General features: G+C 46.4%; 2 protein-coding genes across 3 annotated transcripts in view; both read left to right on the plus strand.

Annotated features, from left to right (window-relative positions):
- The first annotated feature begins 695 nt into the window (after positions 1–695).
- Positions 696–24,055, plus strand: part of LOC134844671 (5'-AMP-activated protein kinase subunit gamma-1-like) — a 466,367-nt gene continuing 443,007 nt past the window's right edge. Inside the window, exon 1 of one of the 2 annotated variants that reach the window (XM_063861474.1) lies at positions 696–720. The gene's annotated coding sequence lies outside the window, so the exon portion shown is untranslated. The remainder of the gene's footprint in view (positions 721–24,055) is intronic. The other variant, XM_063861473.1, reaches the window with a different exon arrangement.
- LOC134844833 (uncharacterized) lies at positions 12,985–18,193 on the plus strand. Its single transcript, XM_063861649.1, has 3 exons — positions 12,985–13,240; positions 14,417–14,700; positions 18,083–18,193. The coding sequence occupies exons 1-3, from the start codon at positions 12,985–12,987 to the stop codon at positions 18,191–18,193; spliced, it is 651 nt and encodes a 216-aa protein (XP_063717719.1).

Genomic DNA, 24,055 nt, shown 5'->3' on the forward strand with positions numbered 1-24,055 from the left:
GAATGGCACTATTTAGATGATCAAAATCTCGTTCGTTATCGGAATTAACCAGACAGATCACTCCACTAACTAAGAACGGCCATGCACCACCGCCCATATAATCATGAAAGATCATCAACCTGTCAATCCTTATTTCTGGAAAGATCATCATTCTGGACCATCCATGAAATCATCCATCTATGAAGCCATCCATTTGCAACCAAATCATTAGGCCACCCGTCGAGTCATCCCTCCATTTGACAACCTATGCTTCCAGCCAGTCATACTATGAGTCATCATTATATCCAGCCATCCGCCTATTCAGTTACACATGAGCACAATCGTCCGGCTATTGATTCATCTTTACATCCATGAATGTTTTCATCTCTCCCGGTGTCCGTCTAGCAATCATTCCGGCCATCCATTCGTTTTACCGTTATCCGTTCATCAAATGTTTCAAACGTCAGTTCATTCAGCCGTTCACCCATCCAATCAGCAATTGAACAATCTATAAAATTAATCATCCAACCAGTCTATCCATTCTAATTTGTTCAAATTTGTTTGTCTATTAAGCCATCTACCTAGCAATACATCATCCATCCGTCTAAGCAGCAGGCCAATCAACCTATTTTCCTATCCTAAGTCATCCGTCTTTCTAGCCGGCTTGGTAACCGATCATCCTTTCTTTCATCGTTTTTCAATCCATGAAATAGCCTAATTGTTGTGATAAACTTATTAAATAGTCTTTATTTGTTCAAATTTACCGCTTGTAGTTGTCATATCATATGCTCGCTGGGCTTTCCTCTTCTGGTTATCTTACCAAATCTCGCCGTCCCAGCCGTAGGCGAGTGAAATTTCCCTGGCGTAACTAGACGCAAGAAGGAGTGAACTGGTGAATCGACCTCCAAATCGACATCAAGTTGTACCACTCCTTTTTTTCCATCGTCTTTGCCTAAGCAATTTTAAATCCTAAGTGAAAGTATTCATAAATCACCCCAAAAAGCTTCCTTTCTTGCCTTAGTTGTCTGTGTTTCAGGTAGATGCCGCGATTTCAGGCAAGACGCATCCCTGAATTCTCACAGAAACTAGTTATCGGGACTTCAAGGGCCAAATATATCAAACCAGCTCTCGTAAATCAACAATTCACTCCTACCGCGGTGCAACGCTTCATGATCTGTTTGAAACCGTTTTGCAATACAGACCAAAGCGCCTAAATGAATTAACAATATTTGCTGGATACAATGACAACAGGCTGAATCCACAAGAATTAGAACAGAACTGGAAAAACTTGATTAACCTTGTCACTAAGAAGTTTCAGGCCAAGACAATGATCATCCCCAAAACAATTCAGAACTGTAATAATTCCGAAGTAAACTGCAAAATTTATATCCATAACCATGTCCTGTTTAACTTGATAAATAGATTTGTACACCCCCATACAGTTATTGTTTCACCTAACCTGAACCTAAATCCAACCCCTCAAATGATTTGCCCTGATGGTATCCATTTCTCGTTCTACGGTAGTGATTTCTTTACAAATTTTCTTGCAAATTAAATACATAAAATCTCTCGCTAACTTGACACCGCCGTCCTTCCTAAAATGGCTACTCAAACACACTACCTTATTTGTAAAAACAGCTTGCGAGGTGGAGGTTTTTGGTGCTTCACTTGCCCAGGCTACATGCATGTAAAATGCAGCGGCCTAGCCCGCAGCAGTGTTCACTATGAGGATTTCAGTTGTCATCGCTGCACCTCCCAATTTCATTCGGCTAACGACAAGCATGAAAGCAATACCCCAACCCTAGCTACAACCACGCTCCCCCAAATGCACCCTCACCCTTCCACTGCCCCACACTCACAAAACTCAGGAGAGTGTTTTACTATAGAACCTAGAACAAAAAAATACCCATGGACAAACCCCTGTCCAGAACTCATAGAAACCACCAGGAAAAAATACACCGAAGTGGTCAACTGGAAACCGGTCTTTATGATCTTGTCGAAAAATAAAGTTGGTTATACCTTCATTGAAACCCTCAAAAGAACTTTAAACAGCCCAATAGAAAACAACGAAAATACATTCGCAATGCACGCAGCAATGATTTTTCCACACTTACTACTGTGCAAAGAAAGTCCGAAAATGATGGATTTTTATCCAAAATAATAGCAAGGCGACTTAAGCAATGGCAAGACGGAGATCTGGATAGACTATATAACGAAGGGAAGGGCTGCAAATGCGCTTGTTGAAAGGAAGTATAAGAAAAACTGAAACTGAAGCACAACAGTTCAACAAACTAATGAATACTGGAAAAATATCAAACAAAATTGTAAAACTAACAGACACATCCAAAGGCGGTCTTTCACTCGACGAGATCTTCAAAGGTGAGACAGTAGAACAGACTCTCATAGAGAAGCACCAACCATCTTAACCAATTGCTGAGAAGTATGTTACACCAGTCTCAAACGAAACAATTCATTTCCATCCATCGATATTTGATCAGATAAACAGTCAACATATCAAGAAGGCAGCCATGAGAACGCACGGATCGCCTGTACTACCTGGCCTCGAAGCAAATGAATGGAGACGTATTTTAACACACTTCGGGCAACAATCAGTTGAGATTTCAAAAATAATTGCTAAAATTGCCAAACAATAGGCCACCGAAGAACTAAATCTAGAAGTAATGGAACCATATAACGCATGTAGATTAATATCCTTAGATAAGAATCCAGGAGTAAGACCCATAGGCGAAGGAGAAGTTATGCGTAGGATAATAGGGCGAACAAAAACCAAATTCCTAAAAAACGAACTCATGTCGCTCGGTTCGAACTACCAACTCTGCCTAGGACAACAATGTGGCATTGAATATGCAATCCACACGCTAAGAGATCAATACAGCAAAACTTCCACCGATGCTGTTTTACTGATAGATGCCGAAAACACTTTCAACTCGCTGAACTGAAAGCTGGCATTGAAAAACATCAAAAATACCTGCCCTTCTCTTTTAACAGCGATTAAGAACTCCTACTCCAATCCATCTAAACTGTTTTCTAACAAAAAAACATCTACTCTCAAGAAGGGACAACACAGGGGGATCCACTAGCAATGGCCATGTACGGTCTAGCCATAATAACCCTCATAAAACTTTTATCAGCAGACGATTTAACCCAGAAATGGTACGCAGACGACGGAAACGCAGTCGGTGAATTAAGCAATCTACCAACCGTCCTCGATAAAATTGTATCACTGGGTAAATTTTTCGGCTACCACGTGAAAGCATCCAAATGCCAACTCATTGTCAAGGATGAAAAACTCGGTGAAGCTCAGAAAATCTTCGCGAATACAGGAATCACTATAAAGGCAGGAGCCCGAGTGCTTGGTTCAGTAATAGGAACAGAATCTGAATGAAAAAAGTCCCTCGAGTTTCAACAGAATGAGCAAACCAAAGTTTTGAAAAAATTAACGAAAATCGCTAAAACCTCTCATCAAAACGTTTATGCCTGCTATACTAAAGGAGTTCAAGAAAAGCTTTCAAGAAAAGCTCAGGAGTTCAAGAAAAGCTCAGGACAACGAAAACACTATGGAAAACTTAGAAATGTGTGAAAGTTTTATAAAAGAACAATTATTACCTAACCTAGCCAGTAAAGACACTTTAAACCCCCAGTTCCGTGAGATATATTCCTTACCTCTTAAAATGGGCGGAGTTAACATCAAGCTGCCATCCGATCATGAAAGCTATCTAGAATGGTCTAAGGAAACATCACTAGTACTGGAATCTCAAGATCCTGTTACAGCAGTAACACAGCAAGAAAAAGTATGTACGAAAACCATAAAATTGAAAACTGATAGAACAAATTGAAAGAAACTTAACCTCGTTAACTCCTTAAATGAAACAGATAAGTACGAAATCGACCTGGCCTCTGAAAAGGGAGCCTCTAACTGGCTCAATGCTTTACCACAGCAGATACAACTTCAACCTGAATAAATCATAATTCAAAGATGTTATTCACTTAAGATACGGATGGGAACCGACCAAAACCCCACTCACATGTGCATGTGCTGCTAATTTTAACTTGACACATGCGCTTCACTGTGCAAAGTGTGGTTACACACACATAAGAAACAATGAAATTAGAGACACTTTCGCCAACCTCATGAACGAGGTTTGCCATGACGTCGAGATTGCGCTAAAAATTCAGCCGTTGCAAGGCGAAAGCTTTGTCAACAATTCAACTACAACTGAAGATGAGGCACGACTTGACGTTAAGGCAAACGGACTCTGGGGTTCACGATTCAGCCACGCTTTCTTTGATGTAAAAATTTTCAACCCCCATGCCAAAACATCGCGAAAACTGCATAAAGGCGCATACAAATACCACGAAACAAATATCAGCAAAGAATTTTAAATGTAGAGCAGAGTAGCTTCTGCCCGCTAATTTTCGGATGCACCGGTGGCGCTGCTCCAACAGCCACGCGGACGATGCAGCGATTAGCCGAAAAAATAATGGTAAAAGACAAGAGAGCTATCCAGAATCTATAAACTACATAAGAACTAAAATAAGCTTCGCGCTCCTGAGGAGCTCTATACCTTGTATAAGGGGGTGCAGATCGCTACGCAAAGTTCAATTTATCGACAACTCCATAAGCGCTATTGTAGAGGAAGGACGGCCAGGATAAATTAACATTACGACGATGCATTCAATGCTGATTTATGACGTCATTGCTGATATATATGCATTTTTATAACGCTGGTATGGCCGTATCCAGCTTGTGCACTCACCGTAACTAAACGGAAGGCCCTCTTTTGTAATTTAGGTCTGCATAATCCAATCATCCATAAATAACAGTATTAGCATGTACTCATGCAACTAGCATTAGTAGGCCAAGTATCCATGTAGCCAGCCAGTGTTCCATCTATCTATCTATCTATCTATCCAGTAATTCATCTGTTGAAAAACCCAAGCAGTCAATTTATTCGTCTCTCGAGTAACCCATCTGTTGATCTACGCATCAATCGATTCAACACCCACTTCAACGCAAATATCCATCCATCTTTCCGTCCAGTCATTCATTGTTAAATCCAGCAATTGATACAGCCATTCGTCAATCATTCCAGACATGCAACCCATGCAACCATCGATTCGTCGAATCATTCAGCCATTCATTCGGCCAGCCTTACATTCATATTATATACATACATGAGCCGAACTTCTCTGCTTTAATCCAGTCAGCCTTTCATTCACCGATCCAATCAACAGTGTGCCAGTCGGTCATATCTGGAAGTTTGACCTTGAGGGACACGAAAATACGTAATTTTGGAGTGAAGTTTTAATTTTCAAAATTTCGAATGGAGCCTGTCATGCTCAGTTTTCTCGCACCAACTGAAAACACAAAGTGAAAAATCAGAACGACCGATTTACAATCGCGGAAAAGTGCTTGAATAAAACAGCGGGAAATTGATATTCGCAATTTCCCGATACAAAATAAGACACGAGTAGAGCTGTCCTATCCTGAAATAGGAGGAGAAATAATAAAAAGAAGAGAGAACAACTATTCGAAACGAACCAAAGTGAGCCTTCAATGGAAAGGTGGACAGCTTGAGTGTCCCAATGGTTCATACAAAAACTCAGATTCTAGAGTCAGGATTTACTTCTGTTATCAAAACTGATCAGTATTAAACTTATCTAGTTATATTATCCAATTCTTGAGTTGCTTATCAATCTAATTACTCCTTGTGCTTGATTGCATCAACATGTGAGTCCCTAATTTAATTTTCTCGAGTGTGTTTAATGATTGTTATGATGAGATAAGGCGAGTTTTAGGTTGATCAATCTGAAATGGATCAAAGTTCCACTGTCCAATAAAAAGTAACTTAACGGATTGTTCCGACCCTGTTTTTAACGGCGTTTGTGTATTTTGGGTATTTCGAGACCTAAGTATGGAACGTTCTTATTTTCTAGAGTGGTGGGATATTTTGGTAGTAGCCTTTAAGCTGTAACGTGTTCTAGTCTCATGTCGCAAGCGAACCGAATTGGCTCCGACCGTTCTTGAGGTCGAAAAACACAAGAGATAGTGTCCCTGACTCTTGAGCCAATGGTTATAGGGCCTATTTTTCTTAAGCCTCATATGTGACCGAAGTAGGCGACTGTTACATAGTGTTTTTTTGGCGCTCCTGGGTGTTTTTACGACATCATGACTACGGAGTCGAACCCACTTGACACAGCTCCGGGCTGCATGCCCATTCTAGAGTACCGGTGGTACGGTTCAGCGGGAACGTGTAAGCCTTCCGGTTGTACCGTGATAGCTTTTTAAGAAAACTTGAGAAAACTTCCTGGTACGCTCTCCGAACGAGGCCTGGCAACTAGGGAAACAAAAACAAGAAAAAAGTATAGAAAAAGGAACAAAAACCATAAAACGAAAAGACAGTGACTTTGATACCGGACCATTTGGATCAAACCTTTATATTAATTAAATAGTATACCCATACTGTTTTATAAGACCGATCGTTTCGATCAATCTAGCAATTTAAACCAGTGACTTCAATAAGGTGCCCGAGTGGGGGGCGTTGTTAAGGGTTTTCAGATAGATCGCAACCTAGCCGGACCACTAGAAGACTTGACTGGAAGAGGTGACCGGTCGAGTGGGAAAGTGGTTCACAAGGATCGAACCGGACCACTAGGAGACTTGACTGGAAGAGGTGACCAGCCGAGTGGGAAAGGGGTTCAGAAGTACTGAGCTGAACCCACTGGAAACTTGGCTGGAAGAGGTGACCAGCCAAGTGGGAAAGTGGTGCTGCGGTCAAGGGCAGAACAGAGACAACCAGCACAGGATCACTACAAGAGGACGCACAGGGGTGTTCTCAAGTTGGGCAGCGGGTATCGTTAGAATCCACATTACGTGGAAACATTGCCTGGAAACAGGTCTACGGTTTTCTCTCGAGAGGTTTAGCACCCGGCGCTTAAGGGATTTTTCGGCTTAAGAGGGGGGCTAAAGAGGGGGGAGGTTAGCAGGGGGGCTGGTTAAATTAGAGGTTAGCGGTTGTAAATTGTAAGCAGGGGGGACACGTTAGAGTAACTAATTGTTCGGCATCGTCGATTTAGTTACATTCGATATTCACACGCGTTGGTTATAAGAAGCGGATATCCAAAATTAAAACCAGGGTAAGGTAGGTACCCTGGTCGGATCGGTAGGGGGGAACGGACATAGACAGTTTTTGTGATACCCCATAAGATCGCTAGCAGGGGGGAGGAAAACGCGTGACAATCGGGTACCAGACATTTTTCGGACAAAGATTGACATTGGTCAACCTTGAATTTCAGGAGAATTCATCCATCTGTTTTTGAAATTTTTCCGGTTTAAATTTTTACATTTTGGTGAAAATTTGTTGTTGGTATTTTAACGAACAGGTGATCACAAGATACCTGCGGGGAATTTAGGGTTTCAAATATAGGGGGATCAGTATTTGGGTTTTGACCAGTAAGATAGGGATTTTGGGAAAAATTTTACTAGAGCTCAAGTGGTGGTAAAAGGTACAGTGGTTCAACAGTCCCTACAACGAAAAAGAAGAGACCCGACATCCAGACACTCAGTGACGAGTCTTGGGACAGTACCGAAGAAGTCTTGGGACATTGCAGTCTGGGGACAGTCTTAGAGCAACACGGTCTTGGGACAGTCTCGGGACAGAGCAGTCTTGGGACAGTCTTGGGACAGTGCAGCCTTGGGACAGTCTTGGACCAGAGCAGTCTTGGTACGAAACAGTCTTGGGACAGTGGTCTTGGGACATTGCTCTTGGGACAGTGGTCTTGGGACATTGGTCTTGGGACAGTGGTCTTGGGACATTGGTCTTGGGACATTGGTCTTGCGACAGTGGTCTTGGGACAGTGGTCTTGGGACAGTGGTCTTGGGACATTGGTCTTGGGACAGTGGTCTTGGGACATTGGTCTTGGGACAGTGGTCTTGGGACAGTGGTCTTGGGACAGTGGTCTTGGGACAGTGGTCTTGGGACATTGGTCTTGGGCCATTGGTCTTGGGACAGTGGTCTTGGGACATTGGTCTTGGGACAGTGGTCTTGGGACATTGGTCTTGGGACAGTGGTCTTGGGACAGTGGTCTTGGGACAGTGGTCTTGGGACATTGGTCTTGGGACAGTGGTCTTGGGACATTGGTCTTGGGCCATTGGTCTTGGGACAGTGGTCTTGGGACAGTGGTCTTGGGACAGTGGTCTTGGGACATTGGTCTTGGGACAGTGGTCTTGGGACATTGGTCTTGGGCCATTGGTCTTGGGACAGTGGTCTTGGGACATTGGTCTTGGGACAGTGGTCTTGGGACATTGGTCTTGGGCCATTGGTCTTGGGACAGTGGTCTTGGGACATTAGTCTTGGGACACTAGTCTTGGGACATTGGTCTTGGGACAGCGGTCTTGGGACACTAGTCTGGGGACATTGGTCTTGGGACATTAGTCTTGGGACACTAACAAGAAGTACTGGGACAGCACTGAATAGTCTTGAGACGGTAGAGAGAAAGTCTTGGAACAGCATAAAGAAGGGGGGTACTAAAAGAGTACTAAGTCAGGGTGAAGTAACCAATTGTAAAATCAAATTCTCTATCCAATCCTAACATATAGAATTTTCAAGAGCTTTGGAAAAGTTGTTTTTAACAAATTGTCAATTTCTTTTTATAAAATTTTGTCAAAAGAGGTTTTAACCTTAGAGTAGAATTTTGTAGATAGTAATACTGTAAATAGGAACAATTGTAAATAATGAGGCGGAGCAGGGTACCGGTAGCTGAAAAAAGATCTACCGAGGCGAGAACAAAGTATAATTCGTCGCTACGTAAAACAACATCAATGGGTCCGAAGGTAACAAAGATGAACTTTTCAGTTAGTATGGTCAACACGAGGAGTACTACGGAGAACAGAGCAAAGGAGGGCACGGAAGGGGAACGAGTAGAACCCACCATCGAGATTGATCTAGAGACACCGGATCAAAGTGTGGATAAAGTGGGAAAGAAAACGACAGAGTCAACTCCGATGCCCAATGCGGAAGAACCTAATCCGAAGCCCATGGAGTTCTCACCGACAGACAACGTGGAAGACACAACAGACAACACGCCAGAAACGGTGAAGAATGAGTCTCAGAAGAGAACGTCTTTTACTGAAAGATTAGCGATGATGGTCGGAATGAGATCGAAGGACGCAGCAGTGGAGGAGACGAAAACCGAGAAAGGCAAAACATTCGGAACAGTTTCCACGAGAACGACAGACACCGACCAAAACGAAGACCAGTTTAGACCGGGAACAGCAACCAACAACAGGACAACAACTGACCATGGAACAGCTACTCTTGAGCTAGGTGATTTGATGGCGAAGCTAGATCAGATAGATGAGAAACTGAAGCACAGCGAAGTCGATAGAAATTTGATAAGGAAGGAAATGAGAAACAACAAACATGAGTACCTGGACAACTATTTCCATCTAGCAAGAGCAATTGAGGAAAAGCTTCAGCAGATGTCTGACAAAGTAGAAACCACTGATAGAGAGCGAGACAAGAACATCAGAAAAGACACGCTAGAAATGAAGCAGGGCCAGGGCTATTATAAAAAATGGAACAGCGAACACAACTAGTGGTCCAGGAGACTCCACGAATCAGAACAACGTGGGACCGGATGCGATGACATGGGCAAGCACCTGGGAAATGATGAACAGGACACTAGAGGCCTTCGCTACAAGGAACACCGATTCGAGCGACAGAGGAAGCAACAAGTCCAGAAAAACTTTCAAGAAACCAAAAGAATTCAAAGACGATTCAGATGGATGCATTGACACTTGGGTAGAAGTCATGAGGTTGCACTTGGAACAAGACAACTTGAACGATGAGAGACAAGCATGCACGGCGATACTGAGCAATCTGGAAGGCACAGCATTGAAATGCGTGGTTGCGAAGAAAGAAGAGGAACGCGATACAGCGGACAAAATCTTTGAAATTTTGTTAAATCGATTCGGCTCAGGCATGAAGGGTCATCAAGCGATAATGTGAATTGAAAAGAGAAGACAAAGGGACGATGAATCGATAGACAGGTTCCTAGATGATCTTGAGAGCTTGAGAAGAAGGAGTGACCCGGAAGAATCTACCAATCGAAGGAACTTCAGCATCGCCTCAAAGTTCATTGATGGGGTAAAGAGTGATGACTTGAGAACGATGTTAGCAACATACTATACATTGTCGAAAGACAGTGCACCAACTCCAGAAGAGATGAGGCAGAAGTCAAGAGAGTACATGCTGATGAAACCCAAGAAATACTCGTACTCAGACAACAGGAATACACAGGGGGGAGGGGGGGAGTCAGCCACAAAGGTCGTCATGGTACAAGCAAAGAGATGACATGGACAAACGCAGATCATGCGCTAACTGCGGATCAGCTGATCATCATGTGGCGGATTGCACGACATACAAACAGGGTATGAAGAGTTTGGGATATGCACCCGATGAGGAAGATATGAGCCAGATGGAAGAACACGAGTTCTATAGTGGCTTGATCATCAAAATAGGTGCATGATGCTTCTTCTGCAACCAAGAGGGGCACTTCAGGATGGACTGTCCGTTGTTTTGGGAGGCGGTTAAGAATCAGAGTCATCCAAAACACAAGTTGGCGCTAGCAGCGGTACAGAACCAGAGAAAAGGTAAAGGTGAATTTGAGACGAAAAACCATGAAAGGCCAAGTGCGGAGCTACCAACAAAAACAGTGAAGGCTGTAACACAATGTAATAGTGCAATAGAGGCCACGGCAAAGAACGACCTAGAAATAAATTATGAGAAGGCGGCAGCGGAAGCTATCAACAAAGTGAAACAGGACCTGGCAGCGAAAGAAATAGAACAACGGCTGAAGCAAGAAATCGAAAGACAGAAAATGAACGAAGCATTAAGTTGCTCACAAACAATACCAGAAGCTGCCTAGGGGTCGACAAGAAATGGAAACTGTAACACCGTAAAGATGGTTACAGGAAAGCCATTTGGCATAACGAAGATTGGGGCAAGAATAATGTCAATAATCACTGTGGGCGGCCATGAAGTAACGAGAAACTTGAACGAACCTAGTGATCAGACAATAATGCACATTGATGTGTACGCAGATTACTTGAGTTGCATAAGCCCACAGACGACTTCTAGAGCATTGAGGGCACTACTCACGAGAGGGGGTAGCAAGTCGGTACGTGTTGATAACAGGTACACAGAGGCTTATGGTCCACATGAAGTGATGCTAAATATAGATGGAATCAACATCTATACGAAAACAATGATAACATGTGATGAAGACCTAATTGGGCAAATCTACGTGGGAAAAGAAGAGTTGAAAGTGAGATCGATTGGACACTGCGCCATGCTTGAAGAAGATGCAATGCACATCGGGACAGAGGCAGATGTGACAGCACATGTGCTAGACATAAGTGGTAAAAAGACTCAGTTACGTGGGTTACTTGATACGGGAGCAGTCTTGAGTGTCATACCAATCGAAATTTGGGAACGAAAGGGCTTCAACAAAGATGATTTGATAGATTCGAGAATACGGTTGTCAGCTGCAAACAAAGGGCTTCTGCGCGTGTTAGGCAGAACGCCGATAATAGCCCTCAATCTAGGGGAACGTAACCTGTGGATGAGCTTTCTTGTAGTAGAAAACCTAGATGAGTCTGACCAATTCATTTTAGGCAGAGACTTCATCAGGAACTTTGATGTAGCGATTGAACTAAACAATGCAATGTTCAGGATACGGAACCCGGATAGGAGGTACGCAATCAAACCGGTAAATTTAATAATGGCAAATGAAACTAAAGCAACGGTATTCTTGAGTAGGAGGGTGAGGTTAAAGGCGAACGAGGCGGCAATCGTAAGCTTACGAATGAAAAATTACAATGAACTAAGTGACAACAAGGAGGTATGCATAGTCCCAAATCCAAATAGTCAAAGTGCTGCTGTTTTAGGAAGATCCTTCTCGATCACGAAGAGCGGCCTCTGCGTGAGTGTCTTGTTGAATACCCTTGACATGCCAATCACGATACAGAGGGGAAGGAAACTGGGATATGCTTTACCTGTAAAAACTCGATATGAAATGACTGAAAACCATAAACAAAATGAAGTTGTTGATTGTCCCAATCATAGGGACAAAATTTATATCTTGAGACGATTGAATAAAATAAAAAGTTCATCAGGTCTTGTGAAGTCACTTAAGTCAGAGACAGACGATGGGCTATCGAACTGTTCGAATTTTCCGGAACGGCCCACACTAGATGAAATGCAGAGTGATAAACCGGTCCTACCGGAAATTGAACATTTAAGAGGCAAGATAACGGACGAACAGCTCGAAGCCATCAAGGACGTATTAGAACGGAACGAAGACGTTTTTTCAAGACATAAAGCAGACATCGGGTGTTGTTATTTTGTTGAGCATGAAATAGAACTTGAGGAAAACGCAATACCGCACAGGGAGGGGGCGAGGCGCATGACCCCACACAAATCGGATGCGTGTAGAAAGGAGATTGAGACGCTACTAGAGTATGACATGATAGAACCATCCAAATCACCGTAGGCGTGTGGAGTAGTGATGGCCAAAAAGAAAGGCGACCAGTTGAGGTTTTGTTGTGATTTTCGATACCTGAACTCCGTCACGGTGAAGGATGCCTATCCCATACCTAGGATTGATGAGAGTCTCTCGAAGTTAGGTGATGCAAGATTTTTTACGACTCTTGATTTAGGCTCGGCCTTTTGGCAGGTACCACTCAGGAAACAGGACAGGGACAAGACAGGGTTTGCCTGCGAGTTGGGTCTGTTTCAATGGAAACGGATGCCGTTTGGACTATGCAATGCCACTGCCACGTTTCAGCGGCTGATGGCACACGCGCTGATAGGCGTGACGAAAAAGTACGGCAATCTGGTAATGTGCTACGTGGATGACGTGGTAATAGCGACACCCACACTGGAGGACCACATTGAGAGACTTGACGAAGTATTTGCGTGCATGAAGAGGTCGGGGCTGAAGTGCAAACCGTCCAAGTGTGAGATACTGAAGGACTCGGTAAAATACTTGGGCAGGATGGTGGACAAACACTGCATCAGACCAGATCCAGACGCAGTAGAACCAGTTCTAACTTGGAAATCGCCGAAAACGGAACACCAATTGATGAGCTTTCTGGGCTTTGCAAATTACTACAGAGAATTCGTCAAAGTATATGCAGACAAGGTTTATCCGATGCAACAGTTAATGAGGCACAAAGGCAAGAAGTTCACGTGGAACAACGCAGCGGAAGAGTCATTCCAGAGAATAAAGAAAGAGTTGTGCGAGGCACCAGTACTAGGGATGCCAACAGAGAAGGGGATGTACGTACTAGATACGGACGCGTCGGCAGTAGCGATATCTGGAATTCTCCACCAGGAACAAGAGTGGAATGGGAAGACAGTCTTGAGACCAATAGCGTACGGGAGCAAAGTACTAAGTGACACGGAAATGAAGTACGGAGCACCGAAAGCAGAGATGTTCGCGGTGGTTACCTTTGTCGAGAAATATAGGGCATACCTAGGCAACGAGCCATTCAAGTTGCGAGTCGACAACAGGGCACTAAGCTGGCTGAAGACGTACTCAATGGACCAAAGTTACATTGGGAGGTGGATAGTTCGCCTGGACGGATACAATATGATAATTGAGCATAGAACACGAGACAAACATCAAAATGCTGACAGCTTGAGCAAGAAGACGGAGTTTTACGAGAGACAAGAACAGAGAGAGGCAGATAGACCTGAGATCAAGGATGGCTTCTTCTTCATGGACAAGGAAACGTATGACAGTCTTCCTCTCACGAGATGGTTGGACAAATCAGGCAAACCAATAGAAGATCACCCCGAGTTACCAAAAGATACCATGAAAAAAACAATTTTGAAAAAGAACCGAGGGATGCCGATAGGAATAATGCTCAAGTCAAAGATCGTGATGGAGACGCTCAAAGCAAAAGGCTATGACCTCAACCAGGTAGAGACGGGGGAAGCACAAATAGACGATGACTTAAAGAGGTTACTCGAGAAACTAGCAGATGATAAGCCAGTGATTCAAGAAAACTGTAAGGAGGAACCTGAGGTCACAATACTGCGAAAGAGCGGGACAGCTAGTGATGGAAATACCTCGAAGGTGACTAACCTTGATGGGAAGGAAGTGGTGCAGTCACTGGTTGAAAGGATCCCAGCCGAATTATTTGAACAGACTAGAGTTAGGAGAAAGAGAGTGGAGTTCAAGGAAGAAGCTGAATACCTGGGACTAGGTCAAGAGTCCGGGGAGCGGTCCACGTCCACGGAAGAAGAAAACACTGAAGGAGAAAATTTGTCCGAGGAGTGTGAAATGTGGGATGAGGACTCGGAAGCGAGCAGTGACAATCAAGATAGTCTCTGCATGATATTGGCAGAAGAAAAGATCAGACACCACGACAGGGAATTACAAACAGATCCGTCCTCAGGAACCTTCAACTTGGACGTGCAGGAAATACGAGGTGGTGAAGAACTTGAAAGGATTGCAGTTTCGAGGAAACCCTTCAGGGAACTATCATGCAGTTCAAATGTGAGAACAAATCTGGTGCCAGAAGATGACATGAAGGTAGCAAGGAGGATAGTATGCGTGAAGCTGAAGGACGACGTCCACAACCCTGGGGAGATGAATGGGCAGATTATGGCGCTGAAGGAACTTGTCAAGGCAAGATATAGGCTGTCGGACCTGATAAGAGCCCAGAAGAATGACAAGATGACAAGCAATCTCTCCAAATGGATCCGAATGGGGTCCAAGGAGAAAGGGGAACTTGAAGAAGACAGCTACAAGATCTTGAGCCAGTTCTACAAAGAGAAGAAAGATTTACTCTATCACACAGCTGACGGGGTGGTAGCGTGCAAGAGAAAAGACGAGGACAAGATACTACACAAACACAACCTCATCATATTACCACAATTGTACCAGACAGAGGTGCTGTTCAGATCACATGACCAAATGGGGCACCAGGGGATAGACAAGGTGCAACAAAGGATACTTCGCAGGTTTGATTGGCCAGGATTGAGGAAAGCCTGTGAGAGGTGGGTGAATGCATGCTTGGCATGCTTGCAAGTGAAAGACCCAAGGAAGATGAAATTCCCACTCAAGTCGGTGGAAAGCTCGGAATTTAATGAAGTGGTGCAAATAGACCATCAGAAGATCTGTATGACGGAGTCGGGGTATAACCAGATACTGGTTATAAATGATCACTTCACAAAGCTGGCAGAAGCGGTGCCGTGTCAAACAACTTCGGCAGAGGAGACTTGTGACCACTTGATAACCCATTGGATATCAAGGTATGGTTGTCCAATGACTTTTCAGTCAGACAACGGCAAGGCCTTTGTGGGGGACTTGACTAAGGAATTAATGAAGAGGTCACACATTGCTCAAGCACACTCAACGACTTACCATCCTCAGACCAACGGGCTGGTGGAGAGACAGAATAGAACGTTGGTGAACATGCTGAGGGTATACTGCTCTAGATACATGACGGACTGGGATAAGTATCTGCCGCAAGTCGTAGGGGCATACAACAGTACTCAACACTCAACGACGGGAATCAGTCCATTCATGATGTTGACAGGCAAAGAGAGAGCGATGCCCCTGACGTTCTTTTACCCGGAGTATGAAGGGAGGAGGACGTCGCCACAAGCTTGGGTGAAAGAAGCGATCAGGAGACAGCAGGAAATAAACGAGCTATGCAGGAGGAGCACTGCGCAGGCACAAATGAGACAAATAAGAAATATGATGAAAAGATATTACAGGCGAAGCCATATGAAGTGGGCCAGTATGTGTGGGTTTTCCAGAATGTGATACCGCCCAAAGGGACGAAGAAACTACTCAAGAAATGGAGAGGACCATTCATGATAACTGAAGTACATCAACAAGGACGGTTCTACCGCTTGAGTACTGGGCGAGCAGCACATTATGAGAAACTAAAGCCTCATGTCCCATCCCCAGAGGACTGGTGTATACCAAAGGACATGGAGGGACTAGAGTACCTACTGGTGGAACCACCATGTGAAGTGAACGAAAAAGGCACCAGAGATAAGAATGATGGCAATGAGAACTTGAGTTTGGATGACAATGAAAAAATAGACGCGGACTCTGAAGCGGAATCTTTTGTTGAAGAAGATTGGAACGATCCGGAGCAAGGTGAGGTGCCGAAGTCGACAGAACCAGACTTGTCAATACCAGCGGGGACAAGGAGTGGCAATCGCAAACGCACAGGCATGAGGTACAACAGGTATGGGGACGACTTCCTGATCGACAATATACAACCCGATGTCCTAGGCAAAGAACTAATAAGTGTGGGCGAGCTGACGGCAGATGGTGAATGGCAGATCATCAATGATAATGAACACTACTCACAGGAAGACTACTCGACGCCGGAGCGGGAGACGGATTTAGAACAGAGCGAGATAGAGAGGAGAGAGAATACGAACCTGAGGATATTAGAATGGATGCGCGATGTCAAGAACGGAAGCGAGGAAGGACAGAGCATACAGCAAGTTGACATATCAGCGGGGAAGTACATGAAAACGGAGGATCCTCTTTTCGGCTGGACGGCAACAGACAGCCCGCTCGACATTCCGCCAGATAATTCAGACCCAGCATCATCGACGGGGACGTCGATAAATATTTTTGTCCGGGGAGTGGGGTAGGACTTACCCACACCAAAAATTTGATGATAAAGAAACTCAGAGAAGTGAGAGAAAAGTGCGGACTGGAACTGGAAGGGGAGGAGGCCGAGCCTACCATAGGACGGAATTTCAAAACGAAATTTGAAATACCAAACGAATACTCAGAAAATATCCTGATAACGGATAGTGACTTCATTCTGTCAGACAGGACTAGCGCAATCTGTATCACGGTGGACATGAGTTTCAAATCAAGACTGGAAGCTGACTTCAAGAGAGAGTACCAGAACGTGGAGTTTCTTTTTAGACAGAGACCAGGACTGGAAGGAATGGCCGCGCTTCCACCATCAGTAGCACAAGTCCCGGGCAAATACCTGTACTTCCTAGTGACGAGGGTCAATGACAGGAACACGATCGATCCTGAACACGTGATGTTGGCACTAACGAGACTACGAGACTTCATGATTGAAAGAGGGATAACGGAGGTCTCAATGCCGGTGTATGACCCAAACAGGGGGAAATTGATCCCAAGGGAATTGTACGCTATCCTACACGTGGTCTTCGCAGAAACTGACATAATGGTGCATCTTCACAAGAAACACTACTTGAGCATCGCCTGAGTCGGGTACGCGGGGGTCTCCAGTTGGGCATGAGGGAAGAATCTCGAGTTAGGTGTGGGGGTACAAAACAGGTAAAGATTCTTAGAGGTGATTGGCATGACAATTAATATTTTAAATGATTGATGGTGCTAAAACATAAAATGAATCTGCATGTTTTTAGAAGATTTCCAATTGAATTATTTTCGTAGGACGGAAAGGAAAGGGTTTTAATTATAGTAGTGAAGGGGGGTTTTTAGGTTAGGAACACAGCCTGTTAGTCTAAAAATCGGATGTTATTTTCAGATTGATTCGGTGAAGTCAAATTGACTACCCAACTGTATTCAATTGAAGAAAGAGAATGCAAATTGAACGACATCTCAAGAAGTAAACTCAAGTTGCTAAGGTAAACTCAAGTTGCTCAGGTAAAACTCAAGTTGCTAATACTCAAAATCACTTGGAAATTACGGAAATGGCAGATCGATTCTGGAAGTCCATGCCATCGGCTTTGAAAAAACCCACGCTTGACGAGTTGTACAGACGTCTGAGGGACCTGGATTATACTCAAGTGGATGAGAGAAGGGCAGTGATGTTGAATGCCATCCTCCAGTTGGAGGAACAGGGCGAGTGCCGGGAGTCTGCGACAGAAGCGGTTTTGATGGTGGGCTACACCACCGATGGAATATCCAATCAAGAGCAAACCAGGTGGCTGTCCTGGAACGTGGATGGAGTGATAAGGGGATTCGACTTGGCAAGGAACCCTGGCTTGAGTAACAATACTGAGTATGGTGCATGGGAGTTCCCACTGCCGGTCAGACCATCAGTCAGGTCCACGGGCCAGAGCACGAGCAAGGCACTATTGATGTCACGGGCGCAGCAAACGGGGGAAGCGTATCCGGACATCAGTATCGTGAAGAGAGAGCTTGAGAGGACTCAGCGGGAGAGGAACAAGGCAAACCTCGACCGGGATCAAGCGAAGCTCGAGAGAGATCAGGCGAAACTTGAGAGGGATCAAGCGCGGAGGGAACTGGACATGTTGAGAGCTGAACAGCTACAGGCAGAAAGGGTGCGAGAGAATGCCGCGAATTGCGAGCAGCTGAAGTCCGAGCTTGAAAGGATCCAGCAACGACAACGCGAGCTCGACATGCAGAAAGGGGCTAGGCCCAAAGAGCGGGTGGTGACCGGCTCAAGACCAGAGTCACGTATGGAGGTGGATGAAGCTCCTAGGTCGAAGGGACGATTTAACCTCGATCGCGCGGCTCAAGAACATATGAGAGAAGGGTTGGAAGTGTGGATACCGACTGAATCAGCGTCCTCCCTGCGTGGTCTAGAGACACAAGTAATACGCCCGTTGATGGACGTCGCGCTGCCTGGATATACGCCAAGTTCGACCCCGGGTAGTAGTCAGGTGAGTGGTAGCTCGTCACGACTGAAAGATTTGCATGAGCGGCTACAGCTAAGGAGTCGCTAGAGTCCAGCAAGAGCGGAGCTACCCTCGACGTGGGGAGAGCAACCTGTCAGGAGTGTGGTGATCTCAAGTTACAAGAAGAATACGGAAGGTAGATACCACAGGCACAATCGGATGGACTGGAGCACGGCGCAGAGAGACAGAAGAGATTGCTTCCATGACGCGGCTTGGGTGGAATACCTCACGCAGCCACGTGTCCGAGAGGGCGGTCCACCTGATCATAGGGGACAGCTTGTTGCGGGTGCTGACCCGGATCCAGTCCCATTGGCAAACGGGGATCTTGAGCTTCGCTGGACCTGCGACGCCACAGATGTTAGCAACACTTGAGATGCTAGGGATGGCAAGAGTATACACGGTGACTGAGATGGTCGGGACGAATGACGTGTCCAGGGGGGAAGCAAGGAAGGTGACGAGGCTGCACGACAAGATGAGCTGCATTCTTGGGGATTGCGGATTCAAATGGATCCGGCTATTCTTACGGTGTGCACCATCCCTTACAACATGAAAGCGGACCAACATGCAATGGAGATGAACACAAAAATGCGAAACCTGAACAAAATAATCAGGCAGATAAACCGAAGAAGTGTCCTCCCCGTTGGGTTGTTGGATGTGGCCGAGCAAATGGAGCTATCTGCTTTCCCTGACGATGCATCCTCGGATGGGATTCACTTTGACAGGCCCAGAGGGGTGGAGTGGTTAAATGATGTCCTCCAAAGGCAAATAAACGCATTGAAGGCAGAGTTGCTAGAGACGGCACAGGTCACATTCGGACCACCCCCAAATCCACCCTTCTTCAACCCGAGGGCTTTGCCCAGTCGCTTGGGTGCGATGGCCGGTTCTAGAGAAAGTTCGAGGAACAGCCGGACCAAGTTGCCGGGCACCGCGCCCATGGAGGCTGAGGAGGCAACGTCATCAACTCCTCAGGGATCAGTAATATCCTCGGTGGTGGTGGCGGAGAAGAAGAAACCGGAGAGGCCGGCGGAGACCAGCAGGTCGAGATATGTGGAGAAGGTGAAGGAACTGGACTTGGAAGACCTGGAATGCAGGCAGGAGTTAGCGAAAGCTTTGGGTATTGAGCGGGTGTCGCACGAAGACTTGGGTAGACACCAGTGCGTGGACTGGCTGAAGGCTCACGAGACACATTTCTCGAGAGCGAAAATGATGGAGACGGCGGATCTGACTGGGATTCCCACAAAATCGGTGATGGGACCTATCAACTACAGACCTCTCAAGTCATTAGGGAGTCCGGGACTCGTGGTGGAGCCTCCCAAGCACCGAACCAGCATTGCCAGGATTAGGGTGGCCACTCCAGCACAGTTGAGGGTGGTGGACAAACTGATGGATCCGAGAGAAATGGAATTACCAGACGCCGCGTATGAAGGTGCAAGATTGGCCAACGATCCCAGATATGGGAAACCCTGCGGGAATACGCAGCTGGCCAAAACCTTGGCAGTTTATGACAGGGCAGACCCAGCCGCTGCGAGGGTGGTCATCGTGGCGGGATCGGACTTTGAGGTAACGTCTCCCAAGTTGTTTTGGCCGGAAACTCTGATATATTCACTGCCGGGAGCGGAGCTAAACCAGATGTTAACCCTGGTGGTGGCAATAAAATTGGAGATGCCTTGCGAGCCTGAGCTACTGCTGTTTGCAGGGATGAACGATCACTTGCACGCGATGGGGTTTCTTGAGCAGCTCAAGGGTGATGAACCGGCACCGAAGAAGACCTGGGAAGCCATCCAGACATTATTTGCGGCCATGAATGAAGTACAAGAGAACGTTGCCTCACGATTTGGCTCCAAGACAAAAGTAGCGTTCACGACGTCCCCCGGGTACGCGAGCATGCCCCCAGCTCTGCAATTTGTGTATGCGATCTTGATCTTGATAGCAGAGGGCAATGGGTGGCGCGTTCTGATGGCAGCTCCCAATCGGGAGCTGGAACCTACGAACTTGAGACTTCGCAAATCAGAACTGGCGGCGGCGTGGGCGGATGTGTCCCACGCGTTGAGGGGCTTCTACGAGTTGGCTGACATCCTCATCGTATTGGACGAGGTCCTCTTGCTAGAGATATTCAACTTCGCTAGGCAACTCAAGCTCAGTCCGATTATAGGGGATGATCATCCAGTGGTGACTCACCTGACGGCCAGTCTGTGGTTTCGAAGCATGGAGTTGACCATCACAAGCTCCACCAGTAAATCTAGAGGGCCGAGCAACGAGAGGAAGAACGTGGCCGCAGCGGAGAAGCAGCTGGAGTCGATGGTGTATCGACTGACACAAGAGAGAGGCAGGTGGCCCTTCCTGACACCAAGGCTGGAGAACGTCACGGAGAAGACAAGAGAAGGTGCACCACTTCTGGTGAAGCAGATCTGGGATTTTCTTGAGGAGCAGCTGGAAGTGGCCGAAAAGAGGGAAATGACGGTTGGCAGGTTCGTCACAGCAGCCAACGAAGTCACGATTGGAGGATTCTGGAGAAAGCACGCAAGGGGTGAGCTGAGGACGAGGAGGGATCACGAGATTCTTGAGTTCTTGAGTCCTTGTTGGAAAAAGGAGTTCCTGGCTGGAGTGTACAGCGCGAAAGAGACCATCTTTGGAGCCTTCATACAGGAAATATTGAATATGCCCATCAGTCTGTTGCTGGCACTGTACCTGGTTTACCCAGGTACCTGTTCAATACGGGTCCAGCGTACATGTTCAGTCGGGGTGTGGACACACTCCAGATTGACGGGTACTTGGCATTGGTGCTTCTAACCCACGGGGAAATGGTGTCATTTCACCGACTGATGAAGTACGGAGAGCCTCTGTCGATGGGAAGAGCACACTCGAGTATTGACACCTATTCGTATAAATGTGCTGCCGGACTAAAGACGCTGCTGGTGCAGTACCTACTGATGCAAAACCGGCACCTGACTGGTGAAGAAAAGAGCCCAAGGACAAGAGACGTGTGGAGGAAAGTGAATGGAGGCATGCCTCTGTTGACGGACCTATGCCTGGCCATGAGAATGGACCCCATGGGGATGATCCGGGGGCTAGAGGAGGTCGTAACCTGTATCTATGGACCGGCCGTCACATTCGTGTTTCCAGATCCTCTGGCGACAGCTTATCGATACTCAGTGACCCACGTGAGCCTCATAAGCATATTAGATGGGACAACACTCAATTGGTGTCAGCAGGAGGTGCTAAGGGCACAGATGAGCAACACGGTGCTCCTCGGAAAGGTGAAGGATCCGGCGTTGGTGATATACAGTTTCCGAGGACAACTGCAGTGCAGGATGGGAGGCAAGAGCGAAGGCCCCATCGAAACCTATCCCAAGTTCTGGAATCTAAATCCCCTGAAAGCAAATGGACAAGAGATCTTGAGAATTCCCGCATGGAAGAAAAGCTTCGAGCTGGTGAAAAGGGAGCTAGAGGCGATATTGGAGAAGAAGGTCCTGCCAGCAAGCATTCCAGAATTTCCAACAGTGAGGAGAATGACCCTGGGGATGAACAGCTCCCTGGTGGTCCCGTCCCTTTTCGCGAGAGCGGCAACCGAAGAACAGCAGAAGGAGTTCATCGACGGCTGGAATCCTCTCTTCATCGGCTACTCTGCAGCAATTTATTTTCATACCAGCGATGCAAAAATAAATTCATGGACAACTCAAGCCAAGAAAATGAGAGGGTCGATGCCCCCGAAGTTCGAGGTACGAGATGCCTGAGAACACTTGAGCGGGCAGGTCTAGAGAACAAGTTGCCGGTGCGGACATATCGAACTGAAAGGAGACGAGATGGTGTTTGCCACAAGGAGATACCGGGCACCTTACGGACTAGAGCAGGTGGAAATGAGACAGGAGGGAAAGGAGCTGGATGCGGCAGGCCCATTGTATGTGGCTCTGACAGAGTATAAGAAAACGGGTCCATTGACACCATCACCCCTATCAGTGGACACCCCTGGGGATAAAAGGAGTGGTCTCGTAGACGATCGATTCAGGAGGATTCTTGAGAGAAGAGAAGCAGAATCGGAGGAGGAGAGCGTGGATGAGACTCTCAGTGAGGCAGGAGAGGATATGGAGGTGGGAAACACACCAGAGCAGAAGCCATCGGAGGAAGAGTTCACCACGCAAGATCTGAGTGGAGAAAATTGGGCAGACACCCCCACGCCACCTCTGACCTCATCTCCCCGCAAGAATCTAGAGTTGCCACTGACGAGCGAGAATCCCAACATGGGAATGATCTTCCTGAGTGCGGAGAGAAGGGAGAAGAACACCTTCGAGGAAAACAGGGATGCCTTCCTAGGCACTCTGGATGAGGATGCTTGGCGAGAGTTCTTGAGCGATTTTAATCGAGGAGTGGACGACGACACCACATTGGACGATTTCAAGGAGGAGCTGTGGGACACGGTGGTGAAATTCGGAGAGCCTGTCCTGATGGGGACAGGCCTGGAGGAGAAAGCTAGAGGAGAGCTGCTGAGCAAGATCGTCGAGTTGAGGAAGGCATCACGAAAGACCCAGGAAGATAAATGTAAAGACAGCTCTACTCTGAAACAAAAAAACTGACAATAAAAAAATTGAACATGTAAGGGGGGATAAGGTCGGAACTAGCAATATAATTAAAAGTACTAATATCATTAAGGCTCGAGCAGGGGGGAGGCAAGAGTTGGAAGGGTTGGATGGAGACAAGGAAGTCAAAGCAGTGATGATAACGACAACGCCCCCGAGTAAAGACGTGAGGTCTCGCAAGAGGAAGAGAGACGTGGAGGGATTAGGCAGTCCTTCAGCGGATGCGGTTTCGGAGAGGAACTTGAGAGAGACAGCCCCCATGGTTCTGGCACGATGGAAGACAGCAGCCTACAAGAGTAGCTTCGAGCCGAGGAAACTGCTCGACGTAGAAAAAGAGATGGAGATCCCCACCAGCTCAACAACGGAAGAAGACTTCAAGCCTCAGAGGATAAAAATGAAGCGAGGTTCGACGAGCGGGCAGACCTGGGAAGTGGACGTTGGCAAAGAATGGGTCTCGAATGAACACCAGGCTACTGGGAAGCAAGTGACTAGCGATCCTCTTGAGAAGAATAAAACGAGGAACACCTCCCGACCGTGGTGGGAGGCCCTGGAAGCATTGCAGGAATTGGAAGACTGCCTGAAGGAGCTCGACAGTGGAGTGTCACGCAAACGACGCAACTGGGCTACCCAGCAGAAAGCTGATATCAATAAATTGGAATTGGGGAGCCAACTGAAGAGAACTTGGCAGAACTTGTTAAAAGATCATTTTGAAGAAGCGATGAGAACATCCTCATCGGCATCGCCGTTGATGGCGAATCCCTTTGTTAGGACCGCAGGACAACTGATGTTCGC

This window comes from Symsagittifera roscoffensis, chromosome 4, assembly GCF_963678635.1.
Source record: "Symsagittifera roscoffensis chromosome 4, txSymRosc1.1, whole genome shotgun sequence".
Taxonomy (NCBI): domain Eukaryota; kingdom Metazoa; phylum Xenacoelomorpha; order Acoela; family Convolutidae; genus Symsagittifera; species Symsagittifera roscoffensis.